The following is a 14991-nucleotide window of genomic DNA, read 5'->3' on the forward strand; positions in this document are numbered from 1 at the left end:
GCTTTAAGGCGTTTTGTCTCCCGCTACTTCGCCCGGTGGCGGAATGCAGACCAAGAAGCCACTGCCCCCAACACAGCTCGGAGAGCAGGGGCGCCACTGCGGCCCGCCCTGCCTGGCAGGGCCTGCCCCCGCCGGGCCACTGAGAAGAGGCTGCGGGCAGCCTCGCCTGCCAGCCCCAGCTTTGGTGCAGCATTTTGGTTGGGGGTGGCCTCAGCACGGCCCCAGCCCCGCCTTCCCCTTTGGTTTCGGGGAAGCCCAGGGTGCTGTCTCACTCGTGGCAGCAACGCCTGTGCCCCCTCCCAGGTTGGCCGGGACGACACAGCCCTGACGCACTCCCTCCCAGGCCAGGCCTGCCCTCCCCTCGAGAAAACGGCCTTTGGACGGAGGGAGACAAGCTGGACTTTATGACGGTAACGGGGGCGGCTGCCCAGAGCTGGGGCCGCCGAGACCACACTACTCACTTCAGCAGAGAAACCAGTGGGAGAGGGCACAGGGCAGGGCGGGCCTCTGTTTTTTTCCTTTTTTCCTTGTTTTAAATAGTTAATGCTCTTGGAGGGGAGGACTAGACACAGGTGTAGAAATTTCGGCCAAAGTCTTACGTGAAGGAAGTGACCCCACGTCCCGGGGGTGGGGGCTGGCGGGCCGACCCAGGCCCCAGCAGCCCCTGCAGTCTGCGCCCTGGCTTCGAGCCAGAGTCTGGCCCTGGGCCACCACAGGCGGGCCTGGAGGGCCTTGTGGACAAGCTCACGCCCCGTCGGGCTGCACACGGATTCACGGCACTGCATGCGCCCAGGGTCACTTGTGTCGCTGCATTGATTTTCTCTTTCTCCTCTTGAAGAAACAGCAGCATCTGGGGAGAAAAGGGGAGGCAGGGTGGGAGGAGGGGGGGCACAGGGTGGCCTCAGGGGCCCCTGACCCTGATGCTGGGGGCCCAGGGTGTCCCTACCCCCCCCCAGCTGCTGCCCGAAAACCTTACTTGGTGTCATCAGCCACCTCCACCTCTGCGGGCGCTGTGATGGGGGCATTGGAGTGACCAGCCGTGGGGTCGTCTGCGTTCAGCTCCCCGTTGGTGGAGTTGAGTGCCTGGTGGGGGAGGGGTGTCACGCTGGTGCCAAAGCCCACCCTACGCCTGTGCCCCGCTGGCCCTTACCTGGTTTTTGCTGTGCAGCTGGACTTTTTCCCGGATCTGAGACTGGGAGGGCAGGTCAGAGTGGACGGTGCCAATAGGTGTTGGCTGCAGCAGGGAGAGGTCGTCAGGAGGGGCCCACCTGGGCCTCAGGAGCCGGGCTCCACCCACCCCTACTCCCAGCAGGGCTTCCTGGCCCACCGCCCCCACACCTACCAGGGGCTTCCCAGCCCAGTCGTACTCGTAGTCGAACACAAAGCCGCTGCGGTCGAAGAGGTCGGTGAAGAGCTTCCGCAGGTAGTCGTAGTCCGGCTTCTCGAAGAAGTCCAGGCGCCGCACGTAGCGCAGGTACGTGGCCATCTCCTCTGCGGAGAGAGCGCCAGCGGGCCTCGGCGGGGGCGGAGGCGCGGGGAAGGGGCGGTGGGCGCAGGGGCCCCTTACCTGGGAAGTTCTCACAGAGCACCTCGATGGGCGTGGCCCGCTTGGTGTCCCCGATCTTCTGGTACCGCTCCTTGAGCGTGTCGGCCTGCGGGGCAGTGCAGGTTGGCCCAGGCCCGGCCAAGCCCGTCCCGCCCCAGCCCCGCGCCCGCCGCCCCGCGCGCACCTTGAGCCCCTGCCAGGGCAGGCTGCCACGCAGGAAGTACATGAACATGTGGCCCAGGGCCTCCAGGTCATCGCGGCGGCTCTGCTCTGCGGGGAGGGGGGGACAGGAGGCTCAGCGCCCGCTCCCCCTCCCCTCGCGCTCAGCCCCCAGGCACTCACCTTTGCCCAGGTGCGTGTTGATGCTCATGTAGCGCGCAGTGCCCGTCAGGCTCTTGTGCTCCCTGTACGGGATGTGCTTCTTGGTCTCGGGGTCGATGTACTCCTTGGCCAGCCCAAAGTCGATGATGTGGATGGCGTGCTGCCGCTTGGTCCCCGGGCGCCCCACCAGGAAGTTCTCAGGCTTCACATCCCGGTAGATGAGGCTCTTGGTGTGCACGTACTCCATGCGCGTGATCTGCAGGCGGCGGGCCTCAGCGCCTGCAGCTCCCAGCCCGCGCCCCTCCCCTCCCGACCCCACCCCTATCCCGCCCCCTCCGGGCCCGCCCCGCGCGCACCAGCTGGATGGCGATCATGAGCACCGTCTTGAGCGTGAAGGTGCGGTCGCACAGGTCAAACAGGTCCTCCAGGCTGGGACCCAGCAGCTCCAGCACCATGGCGTTGTACTTCCCGCACGGGCCAAAGTAGTAGACCTGAGGGACGCCCTCTGGGGGGAGCAGGGACAGGCCAGGTGCAGGGGCAGCCGGAGCTGCGCCTGCCCCTGCTGACCCCTGCCCACCCCAGCCTGTACCTGCAGTGCTGAGCTGCTTGTAGAACCGGTACTCCAGGTGCAGCTGTGGGGCCCGAGACTTGATTGGCTCCTGTGGGGGACAGGCGCCCGAGTCACCCCCACGCATGGAGACTGACCCCAGGCAGCATGGTGGGGGAGGGAAGGGACGACCCACTCACCAGTTTGATAGCCACGTATTCGTTTGTGTAAAGATTCTTCCCTGTGGGGACAGAGGCATGTTAGGGCCACAGTGCCCCCAGCCCTCCTCAGGGACAGGCAAGGCTGAAGGTGGACCCCAAGTCCCCACCCCTCCCCAGCAGGGCACCTCCTGCCAGATAGCCCCTCCCACCCCATCCCATGAGGAGGTCACCCCCAGGGTAAGCCCCCGCCCCACCATCCACCTCCGTTGAGGAGCCAGACCGGCACAGGAGCCCCAAGACCTCTGTGTGCTCCCCCACCCTCGCAGACTGACATCAGGGCACCGCATCTCCCTTGTGCCGGGCTCGAGGCCCTGACCACAGGCTGGGACCCCCATTCCCTTAGCCTGGGGCTCAGCACAGCCGGCAGGGTTCCTGCAGCTGGAAGACACAGACACAGCTGCCCTGTCCACACAGGAGGACTTCAATGCCTCATCCCAAGAAAATGCAAAAAACATGAGTTTTGTGACCAAAAAGGTCTGGCTTTTCACCCATTAGACTGACTGAGGGGAAGGAGGTGGCCAGTCTCTAATGCAGCCAGAGCCCTGGGGGAACAGCTTCTGGAAGACAGTCTGGTGAGGCCAGTGTGACCCCACCGTGGTGGCTCCAAGCCCCTGGATCGGCGCAGCTGAGGCGGGGGGCCCTGTGGCTTCGCCCTGTCTGCAGCACTGCCAGGCCGTCTCCAGCATGGTCCACAACTGCCTGTGGAGCCCCAGACGGCTGCAGGACTCCAGGCGACGTCGCCAGAATACTCATCACCAGCTTCATGAACAAGGGATGTCCCTTCGGGTTGAGCCAAGGGTGCTGCCTCTGGGCTGGCTCCTGAGTTCTGACGGTGAATGGGTCTGCCCATCTTTCCCTGCGTCTTATCCTCAGAGTTTCAAACAGAAAACCAGAATGGCGGAGCTCGCCACCAAGATGACACTGGGTCCACCACCCAGCTGTGCACCCACCCAGGTGGGCTGTCTGACGAGCTTTGGCAGATGCCTGCTCCTGTTGACAGCCACCCACAGCAGGCCCTGCCCGCCTCGCCCACCTTCACCACCCACGGCAGCCCCCGAGGTGGGGTGGCCTGGCAGGTTCCTGTGTGTGTGGCCCCCTCGCCTGGCATGATGCCGGTGTGATCCATCCGTGTCCCTACCCATCCGTGGTTTGCTGTCTTCTGCTGAGCAGCCGCCCATCATGGGGACAGGACCCCGTTAGCCGCCTCACCCGGTGCGTGAGAGCAGAGCTCTAGCTATTTCCTTCCCGGCAGAGCTGCCTGCGGGTGTGGGTGGGCACAGGGTGTGACACGCTGAGGGCTGACAGGTGGACGAGTGTCCGCTCCTCTGTCTTCCTCGGTTACATGTCTACTCTAACCTCTGCCCGCCTGCAGTAGGACGTCTGTCTTCCTGTCGTGGAGCTGTGGTTCCTTCACGTGTCCCGGACATCAGGCTGTTGTGTTCTCAACCAGCCTCTAGACGACAGACCTTTCACACATGGGACACCTCGCCAATCGGCGTTACGGTAGGTCTGGCCTGTGCTTTGGTGGGAAAGCCATCGAGTGAGCCTCCCGTGTTCTGACCACGCATCTGAGGTCAGGGAGGGTCAGAGTCCTCGGAGCTTAAGTGTGCAGGCAGCTGGCGTCTTTGCGGACTCCCGGAGGTCGGGTGCTCTGGGCTCTGAGAGCCTCACGAAGGCTCCAGCTGTGTGCACAGAAGGCAGCAGAGCCTTCGAGGTCTGACACAGAACTCCCGAGGGGCAGTCAGCTGAAAGAAGATTCAGGAGCCCCCAACACCCAGAGCAGGCAGACCTCCCTGAACTCCCTGACATCTGGCTGAGAACCCAGAAAGCCCACACCTGGGGGACAGGCTCCTCTAGCCCTGGAGCAACAGGTACTTTCAGACCTGCCCTGAAGGAGCTCAGAACCAATCCCTGGCGGGATGGAGAGGAGCCACCGGCACCAATGACAGCACTCCACTCTGGGTGACCTTATTAACACTTTAATTTCTTTTTTTCTCAAGAGACAGGTGTGGCCGGGCGAAGTGGCTCACGCCTGTAATCCTAGCACTCTGGGAGGCCGAGCAGGCGGATTGCTCGAGGTCAGGAATTCAAAACCAGCCTGAGCAAGAGCGAGACCCCGTCTCTACTATAAATAGAAAGAAATTAATTGGCCAACTAACATATATAGAAAAAAATTAGCCGGGCATGGTGGTGCATGCCTGTAGTCCCAGCTACCTGAGAGGCTGAGGCAGGAGGATTGCTTGAGCCCAGGAGATTGAGGTTGCTGTGAGCTGGGCTGACGCCATGGCACTCACTCTAGCCTGGGCAACAAAGTAAGACTCTGTCTTAAAAAAAAAAAAAGCCGGGCGCGGTGCTTCACGCCTGTAATCCTAGCACTCTGGGAGGCTGAGGCGGGCGGATTGCTCGAGGTCAGGAGTTCAATACCAGCCTGAGCAAGAGCAAGACCCCGTCTCTACCATAAATAGAAAGAAATTAATTGGCCAACTAATGTATATATATATAAAATTAGCCGGGCATGGTGGCGCATGCCTGTAGTCCCAGCTACTCGGGAGGCTGAGGCAGAAGGATTGCTTGAGCCCAGGAGTTTGAGGTTGCTGTGAGCTAGGCTGACGCCACGGCACTCACTCTAGCCTGGGCAACAAACGAGACTCTGTCTCAAAAAAAAAAAAAAAAAGAGACAGGGTCTCACCCTGTCAGCCAGGCTGCAGTGCAGTGATGTCATCACAGCTCACTGCAGCCTCCAACTCCTGGGCTCCAGCCCACCTCGGCCTCCCACCTCAGCCTCCTCAGTAGCTGGAACTACAGGTGCAACCACTGCGCCTGGCTATCCACACTCAACATGCAACATCCACCATGTCCAACGTATAGTAAAACTTTAGCAGGGGCCGGGCGCGGTGGCTTTCGCCTGTAATCCTAGCACTCTGGGAGGCTGAGGCGGACGGATTGCTCAAGGTCAGGAGTTCTCTACTATAAATAAAAAAGAAATTAATTGGCCAACTAATATACATAGAAAAAATTAGCTGGGCATGGTGGTGCATGCCTGTAATCCCAGCTACTCGGGAGGCTGAGGCAGGAGGATTGCTTGAGCCCAGGAGTTTGAGGTTGCTGTGAGCTAGGCTGACGCCATGGCACTCACTCTAGCCTGGGCAACAAAGTGAGACTCTGTCTCAAAAAAAAAACAAAAAACAAAAAAAACTTTAGCAGGCCAATGAGAAAGAAAGAGAATAGGACCCATAACGGGGAGGGGGGGAGGTCAATGTTGTCACAGGCACCAGTATTTAAAACAGTGCTCTGGCTTGAATGTGTTCCCCAAAGTTCACTTGTTGGAAACTTGACCCCCAATTCCACAGCACTGGGGGGATTTGGGTCAAGGGGGGCACAGCCCTCAGGAGTGGGTTAATCCATCATCACAGGGGTGGGTTTATTACCACATGGGCTCCTACAAAAACGGTGAGTTCAGCCCTCTCCTGCTCTAGCCTTCCGCCTTCCACCAGGGGATAACACCCCAAAGATGGCCCTCATCAGACACCAGCCCCTCAATCTTGGACTTTCAGCCTCCAGATCCATGAGCTCAGTACAAATTACCCAGCCTGTGGTGTTCTGTTATAGCAGCACAGCTTAGACTAAGACAAACAGCTTTATGAATGTGTTCAAGGATTTAAAGGAAAAGATGGCCAAAATGAATGTGCAGATGGGAAATCTCAACAGAGCACTCAGATGGGGCAGCTAGACGCCACCTCACTGGATGTGCTTCACACTGGACGCTGCAGGGAAAAGGCTGAACCTTCAGCGGCCTCATAAACTACCCAGATCATGGCAGAGACAACGAAAGGAGCTCCAGGGACTCAGGGGACAGAACCAACACTCCTATCACACATGTCAGAACCAAAGTAAGTTTGAGGCAGAAAAGAATTTGACAAAATTGTGGTTATAATTTTGCCTAATTTAATGAGAAAGTGTTAATATACAGATCCAAGAAGCTCAGTGAATTCTGAGCAGGATAAACACAAACAAAAACAAGCCTAAATAGAACATTAAAAAAAAAAAAAAAAAAAAAAAAGACACCTTCTAGGCTGGGCGCGGTGGCTCATGCCTGTAATCCTAGCACTCTGGGAGGCCGAGGCGTGCGGATTGCTCCAGGTCAGGAGTTCGAAACCAGCCTGAGCAAGAATGAGACCCCATCTCTACTAAAAATAAAAAGAAATTAATTGGCCAACTAAAAATTATATATGAAAAATTAGCCGGGCATGGAGTGTATGCCTGTAGTCCCAGCTACTTGGAAGGCTGAAATTGAAGGATGACTTGAGCCCAGGAGTTTGAGGTTGCTGTGAGCTAAGCTGATGCCACGGCACTCTAGCCCGGGCAACACAGTGAGACTCTGTCTCAAAAAAAAAAAAAAGACAAGACACCTTCTATCCTTCTATACAAGGGAACAACGTTCAATAGCATGAGTCAAAGGAAGGCAAATCAAACCCTCTGTGGTACCACCATGCCTCCACCTGCAATGACCCACTGCACACCCCACACTTTCACTGTCGATTACCCACTGCACACCCCACACCTCCACCTGCGATGACCCACTGCACACCCCACACTTCCACCTGCGGATGACCCACTGCACACCCCACACCTCCACCTGCAGATGACACACTGCACATCCCACACCTCCACCTGCGGATGACCCACTGCACACCCCACACCTCCACCTGCAGATGACACACTGCACATCCCACACCTCCACCTGCGATGACCCAGTGCACACCCCACACTTCCACCTGCGATGACCCACTGCACACCCCACACCTCCACCTGCGGATGACCCAGTGCACACCCCACACCTCCACCTGCGATGACCCACTGCACACCCCACACCTCCACCTGCGATGACCCACTGCACACCCCACACCTCCACCTGCGATGACCCACTGCACACCCCACACCTCCACCTGCGATGACCCACTGCACATCCCACACCTCCACCTGCGATGACCCACTGCACACCCCACACCTCCACCTGCGATGACCCACTGCACACCCCACACCTCCACCTGCGATGAGCCACTGCACACCCCACACCTCCACCTGCGATGAGCCACTGCACATCCCACACCTCCACCTGCGATGACCCACTGCACACCCCACACTTCCACCTGCGGATGACCCACTGCACACCCCACACCTCCACCTGCAGATGACCCACTGCACACCCCACACCTCCACCTGCGGATGACCCACTGCACACCCCACACCTCCACCTGCAGATGACCCACTGCACATCCCACACCTCCACCTGCGATGACCCACTGCACACCCCACACCTCCACCTGCAGATGACCCACTGCACAGCCCACACCTCCACCTGCGATGACCCACTGCACAGCCCACACCTCCACCTGCGATGACCCACTGCACACCCCACACCTCCACCTGCAGATGACTCACTGCACACCCCATACCTCTGCCTGCAATGACCCACTGCACACCCCACACCTCCACCTGCGGATGACTCACTGCACACCCCATACCTCCGCCTGCAATGAGCCACTGCACAGCTCACACTTCCACTGGCGATGACCCACTGCACACCCCACACTTCCACTGGCGATGACCCACTGCACAGCCCTGCACCTCCACCTGCGGATGACCGACACTGGGCGGGCACTGTGGGTGCCTCAGTAGGGCCTGCAGGTGGAAAGCGCGGGGGCAGTGAGCCTCACAGCCTCTCAAGCACAGGCTGCTGCACGACCAAGCACTCTGAGACACACAGACACACTGGCCTTGAAGAACGTGCAGGAAGGTTCTATCACAACAGAAATCTGGGAACACCCAAATGTCCCTGAGCAGGGTCATAGAAGAACAGACTCAGAGCACTCTACAGTGGATGCCTTGTGACAGCACCCAGCGAGCACTTGATGCACGAGACGTGGCTGCCCCCAAATGCATGCCGAGCGTGTGAAGCCAGACTGAAAAGCACACATGCCACTATTTATACAAACTTTCAAATAAAAGCTGTCACCACCCTACCACAGCCTCCTATGCGACTCTTTTATCTAAGGGGACCTCTGCTAAGAACAGCACCTGTGACAGCCACCAGGGCTCCCAGAGCAGTACGGGGCCACCTTGCAGGACTGAAGGTCAGAGACACATGTATATAGTTATGTCTGTGCATGCGTGTGCACATGTCTGTTTCTGTGTGCTTATGCGTTTGTGCCTGCATTTGCATGTATGTGGACTGTACTCACATGTTTGCTTGTGTATCTGAGTGTATGCACACATCCTGAGGGGTGACAGGGTCCAGACGGGGTGGGCTGGGAAGCTGGAGCCTGAGGTGTCCTGTGGCCACAGGCAGACGGGCAGGAGCCCTGCAGCCCAAGCCCAGAGTGGGACTCTGTGGACGGAGGTGGACCCTGCATCAGAACAGGGTTTCTAGCCGAGAAGGACACACAGTGAAGCGAGTAGAGGGTGGTGCTAGAAGGGCAGCGGCTGCCAGCAACACACAGACGACATGCAGCAGTGCTGACCTGCCCGTCACCCTGGTCACCTCGCCTGCCCTACCGCATGTGACAGGTGAGATAGCTGAGGCAGGCAGGTGGGTCCCAGATCCAAACACACAGGCAAGGAACATGCGTGGGGCCTCAGTTTCCCTTACGTGACAACCTGAGGCGGGACTTAGGGGGCCAGGTGCTGGCTCTGCCTGGCGTGGGTCACTGTCAGGAGGTTGGCTGCACGGCCACCACCTGTCCCTGCCTATCCCACACTCTTCATGGGGACCCTGACTCCCACCCTGACAGACTGACTTGGGGTCGAGCTCCTGCACTCGGGTTCCCAGGACAGTCCCAGTGATGCCACCAGGAGGCCTGGGCCTCTCAGGGCCCAGCTCTTCCCCATAGGGGTTTGGGGAGTCTGCAGTGACCCGGCAGCTCTGGGAACAGATTTACCTATATTTCTGGGGACAATCGGTCTTCCCCCGGGCACAGCTGACCACAGGTGGGGACCAAGACCTAGACTTGCCGAGAGCAGGACTCCCCAAGGGCTCGGGCATGAAGGTCCCCAGGGAAGGCGCCCGTGGCGAGGGGCTCCGTCCTGGCAGCCAGCTCCACACCCCTGCCCTGGCAGCACCCCAGACTCAAGGTCAGTGTGGCCCGAGCACAGGTGGGACAGAGGCCCAGGAGGGCCAAACGTTGCGTTTTATTTTTTTATTTTTTTGAGAGAGTCTCACTTTGTTGCCCAGGCTGGAGTGAGTACCATGGCGTCAGCCTAGCTCACTCAAACTCCTGGGCTCAAGCGATCCTGCTGCCTCAGCCTCCTGAGTAGCTGGGACTACAGGCATGCGCCACCATGCCCGGCTAATGTTTTCTATATATATTAGTTGGCCAATTAATTTCTTTCTATTTATAGTAGAGACAGGGTCTTGTTCTTGCTCAGGTTGGTGTTGAACTCCTGAGCTCAAACGATCCGCCCGCCTCGGCCTCCCAGAGAGCTAGGATTACAGGCGTGAGCCACCGCGCCTGGCCAAACGTTGCATTTTAGATGTTTAAACCAGGAGTGGGCCATGGCACCACGGCCCTCAGCCACTGGACTGGGTTTGGGGCTTGGCTGAGACTCCCAGGAGCTGAAGACCCCGCAGGAGCCGGTGTGAATAACGGACAGCGCCAGGCCTGTCCAGCCGAGACGGGTCTGGGGGTGGGGGTGGGAAGTAACAACTCGAGAACTTGCGGCATGGGCATCTTCCCCGACACAGTGTGGCCTGTCACTGTCTGCAGCCCACTGCATGATCAACCCCAACAGAACTGTCCCCCAGAGCAGGGCCAGGGCCACGCTCTCCCCAAAACCCCCTGCAGGGGGCGGCACTCACACCAAGATGGACCCACGGCAGCCCTGCTGGCACAGACTGGCACAGCCGGACCAGGGGGAACAGGTCCCCAGGGGGGCAGCCTCCTGACAACGCCCTGCCACAGAGCGGGGTGCTCACCTAGGCGAAGCTCCCCGAAGTTGCCACAGCCGATCTTCTTGCCGACGCGGAAGTTGGGGCCCACCATCAGGACCCCCGAGCTGGTCCCCGAGCTCCGGATGCCGTGGCTGCTGCGGCCCCCGCCGGTCTTGGACATTCTCCGGCCCTCCTCCAGCTCCCCTTTCCCTCCTTTCTTGTCAAAATCCATAAGTTTGTGATACCCTGGCCTCTCCACGGTGACTCTGCTGCCGTGCAAATCCCAAGTCCGTGGAAACTGGAGGTCGCGGCCCTGCTGTGGCTAGTACATCACTGCGGCCCGGCGGGCAGGCGCAGGCGGCCCGCGGCTCCCGGCTAGTGAGACGCAGGCACTCCCGCGGGCCTGGCCGCGGTGCTCATCTCGGTGGCCTTGGGGTCGCTCTCAGGGAGAGGAGACATTCTGCTGACAGGGCCCACCGTCTCAAATCCCGTGGTTCCCGGCTGCAGAGAAACAGAGGCATAGGTCAGGGGCCCTCCATGCAGGGGACAAGGCAGCGGGTGAATGGGGGATGACACCAGAGGGACTCGAGGGTGGGACTGTGGTGCTCTGGAGAGACGCTGAGCAGGAGAGGCAACATCAGAGCCTTCCCTGGGAGGGGCCCACCCAGAGCTGAGCTGGAGGTCACAGCAGGGCCACTGGGACATGGGTGGGAGGTGGCTTGGGCCTCGAGTCCCCAGCAGCCACTGCAGGAAATGGGACATGCTGGATGCTGCATAGGCAGTGAGGGCACCAGGGGTGGGTCCAGGACACAGCGGACAGCCACCCAAGTAGGGCCAGGCACGGGACAGGTGGCAAACCCACTGTCCCAAGGGAGGGGATAGAAAGCTCTGGCCCTGAGAAGGAACCTACAGCATGCTCTCCCTGGAGGGCCTGGAACCCTGCCCATGGCCCCTCCCTGAGGCCTGCCCTGCAGCCACACTGCCTTGGACACACAGAAGCCAGCCTGGCCTGGCCCAAGCCAGCAGGTCCCTGAGAGCCCATCACCTCCCTCACATGCTGGGCCTTGGCAATGGGACCATCCACCTCTCGTCTGGCTGGGCTTCCCAGGAAGCCAAGTCCAAGAGGACTCTGAGGGGCCCCTCTCAGAGCTGGGGACCACTGGCTGTCACATGGATGAGCCTGGGCCGCAGTCATGGCAGGTGGGGTTGCCCCTGGGGGAACACGCCACTCCCCACAGAGGGCCCCGGCTGGAGGGCGGTTCTCAGCGTCAGCTCAGCCCTCAGACTTCCCAGCGCCAGGGATGAGGCCAACGCCACTCAGCCGCCCCACCTGAGCCCCAGGACCCGGCTCTCTGGGCCCGTCCAGCACTACTCCTGCTGTGTCCTCTCTCCCGCCCAGGGCACGGGCCACTCCCTGTCCAGGGCACTGGGCAGAGGGGCAGATGGAAGCCTCCACCTTCACAGTGTCGGAGCAGCCGCGGTCGGGAGCTGTGGAGCTGAGGGCACCGAGAGTGAAAGTGCAGAGACCTACAGCGAACGAACCCCGCGGAGACGAGGCAACCAGAGCTCATCAGGCATGGCTATGCACGTGTTACTTTCCTGGAGTTGGTCACGTCTAACCTATCTGTGACAGTCACCGCAGGACGCCGCACAGGCATGCCGTGCACAACCCTCAGGGTCAGGTCCAGATGCCACACTACAATGATACGGCGACAAAGCAGGTCCCACGAGCAGGCTGGTTTCCCAGTGCGCACAGAGGTGGTGTTACGCCACGCTTCGGTCTATGCACTCGGTTGCATTTTGTCTGGGACGATGCGCACACCTTTATGAACCTAGGCTCGGGGGAGGCGCTCCCAGTCCCAGCAGCTGCAGAGGATGCTTGAGCCAGGATTGGAGGCCAGCCTGGGCAACACGGTGAGACCTCATCTTTTTTAATACTTTATTGCCAAGAAACGCTAATGATCATCATCTGAGCCTTCAGGGAGCTGTGATTGTGGCTGCTAACTGCTCAGGGTGGTGGTGCTGAGGGCTGTGGCGATTTCTTTTTCTTTTTCTCTTTTTTTTTTTTTTTTGTTTTTTGAGTCAGAGTCTCACTGTGTTGCCTGGGCTAGTGCCCTGTGGCATCAGCCTAGCTCACAGCAACCTCAAACTCCTGGGCTCAAGCGATCCTCCTGCCTCAGCCTCCCAAGTAGCTGGGACTATAGGCATGCACCACCATGCCTGGCTAATTTTTTCTATATATGTTAGTTGGCCAATTAATTTCTTTCTATTTTTAGTAGAGACGGGGTCTCGCTCTTGCTCAGGCTGGTCTCAAACTCCTGACCTCAAACGATCCGCCCACCTCAGACTCCCAGAGTGCTGGGATTACAGGTGTGAGCCACCACACCCAGCCAGTGGCAATTTTTAAACAAGACAACCATGAAGTTCTCCACATGCTTTGACTCTTCTTTTCACGAAAGGTTTCTCTGTAGCGTGTGATGCGGTTTGATAGCATCTGATCCACAGTATAACTTCTTTCAAAATTGGAGGCAGTCCTCTCAAACCCTGTCGATGCCTTATCAGCTAAAGTTATTATGATATTCTAAATCCTGCTGTCACTTCCCGGTTGTTCACAGCACCTTCGCCAGGAGATTCCATTTCAAAACACCACTCTGCCCACCCGAAAGCAGCAGCCCCTCATGTCCTCCCATCACGAGATGTGGGGATTCAGTCCCCCCCCCCCCCCGCAGGGGACTGTTTCCATCACACCAGCAGTCCCTTCCTCCTTGGAAGCCTCGGACCCCTCAAAGTCACCCACGAGGGCTGGAATTTTTTTTTTTTTTTTTGAGACATAGTCTCGCTTTGTTGCCCAGGCTAGAGTGAGTGCCGTGGCATCAGCCTAGCTCACAGCAACCTTAAACTCCTGGGCTCAAGCAATCCTCCTGCCTCAGCCTCCCGAGTAGCTGGGACTACAGGTATGCGCCACCATGCCTGGCTAATTTTTTCTATATGTATTAGTTGGCCAATTAATTTCTTTCTATAGTAGAAAGAAATTTTCTACTATACTTTCTACTTTCGCCCAGCCTTACATCAATTTTAACTTGTGTCATTAACAGTTTCTGGGGCACTTTAGCTGGGCTGGTCAGGCTCTGAGCTATTTGACGGCCAATTGCCAAGGTGTAAATTCTCCCACTGTGACTGACCTCAGTGACATCACTGCGAGGGATTGGGAAGGGATATGACAGCACACCACGTTTTGTGCTTCACTTTATTTCACTGGACAGACACCTCGTTCTTTGAAAGTTGAACATCTATGGCAGCCCACTGACATGCACCTGGTCACCTCCAGTGCTGACAGGGTGTTCAAGGAAAGTACTGTTTCCATGTGGCCAACACAGCACCCATCCTGCAGCTCAGGGAGCAAGGAGTCATCGCAACTTGCAAGTCTTATTTAAGAAGCATGTTTCATAAGGCCACAGCTGGTATACACAGTGATTCCTCTGGTGCAGGCGCCCTCAAACTAAGCCCTGCGGGCCACATGCCACCCACCTAGGACATTTATCTGGCCTGCTGGGTGTTTTTGCCGCTGCTGCCTGTCCTGCTTAGCAGCCGACTCGTCCCGGGCCCACAGTGCACACTCTCCAACAGTCTGAGGGACAGTGAACTGGCCCCCTGTTTAAAAAGTTTGAGGACCCCTGCTCTGGTGCATCTGGGCAAAGTAAATGGAAAACCTTCCAGAAAAGACTCATCATCCTAGGTGCCATTGAGGACATTCCTGATTCGTTCATGTGAAGCAGACAACATATTAGCATTCACGGGAGTTTCATAGATGTCAATTCCAGCCCTCGGGCCGGGCGAGGTGGCTCACGCCTGTAATCCTAGCACTCTGGGAAGCCGAGGCGGGCAGATTGCTTGAGGTCAGGAGTTCAAAACCAGTCTGAGCAAGAGTGAGACCCCGTTTCTACTAAAAAAATAGAAAGAAATTAATTGGCCAACTAATACATATAGAAAAAATTAGCCAGGTATGGTAGCGCATGCCTGTAGTCCCAGATACTCAGGCGCCTGAGGGAGGGGGATCACTTGAGCCCAGGAATTTGAGGTTGCTGTGAGCTAGGCTGTTGCCACAGCACTCACTCTAGCCTGGACAAAAAAGCGAGACTCTGTCTCAAAAAATAAATAAATAAAATAAAATTGATGATGTAGCCATTACACTGAATAGCATGAGAAGTTTAAGAAGATATTCATCTAGTATTTGAAAACTATTTGAAAACAGTTTAGGCCTTATTCCTTAAAGCAAAAACGCACCAACCACAGTACATCTGAACTGCACCCCTCATTAAAAATGGCCACAGGTTAGTAACCAATACAAGGATTTGATGAACAACAAAATCACTCTGAGAATCAATAGGCTACATGCAATTTACAACAGAGTACATTTTATTATTTGTAA

The 14991-nt window shown here is 57.7% G+C and overlaps 1 protein-coding gene across 4 annotated transcripts in view; it reads right to left on the reverse strand.

The window, feature by feature from the left end:
• Positions 1-579: 579 nt before the first annotated feature.
• CSNK1G2 (casein kinase 1 gamma 2) overlaps positions 580-14991 on the reverse strand; it is a 34330-nt gene continuing 19918 nt past the window's right edge. For 3 of the 4 annotated variants that reach the window (XM_075998310.1, XM_012745662.3, XM_012745663.3), the window contains exons 2-11: positions 10608-11063; positions 2615-2655; positions 2224-2526; positions 1889-2123; positions 1731-1816; positions 1568-1652; positions 1343-1491; positions 1151-1234; positions 977-1083; positions 580-850 (exon numbers count right to left, since the gene is read on the reverse strand). In XM_075998310.1, coding sequence (XP_075854425.1) covers positions 796-850; positions 977-1083; positions 1151-1234; positions 1343-1491; positions 1568-1652; positions 1731-1816; positions 1889-2123; positions 2224-2526; positions 2615-2655; positions 10608-10794 — 1332 coding nt within the window. In that variant the 5' untranslated portion in view covers positions 10795-11063 and the 3' untranslated portion in view covers positions 580-795. The remainder of the gene's footprint in view (positions 851-976; positions 1084-1150; positions 1235-1342; positions 1492-1567; positions 1653-1730; positions 1817-1888; positions 2124-2223; positions 2527-2614; positions 2656-10607; positions 11064-14991) is intronic. The other variant, XM_075998311.1, reaches the window with a different exon arrangement.

The sequence above is a fragment of the Microcebus murinus genome, chromosome 27, assembly GCF_040939455.1.
Source record: "Microcebus murinus isolate Inina chromosome 27, M.murinus_Inina_mat1.0, whole genome shotgun sequence".
Classification (NCBI taxonomy): Eukaryota; Metazoa; Chordata; class Mammalia; order Primates; family Cheirogaleidae; genus Microcebus; species Microcebus murinus.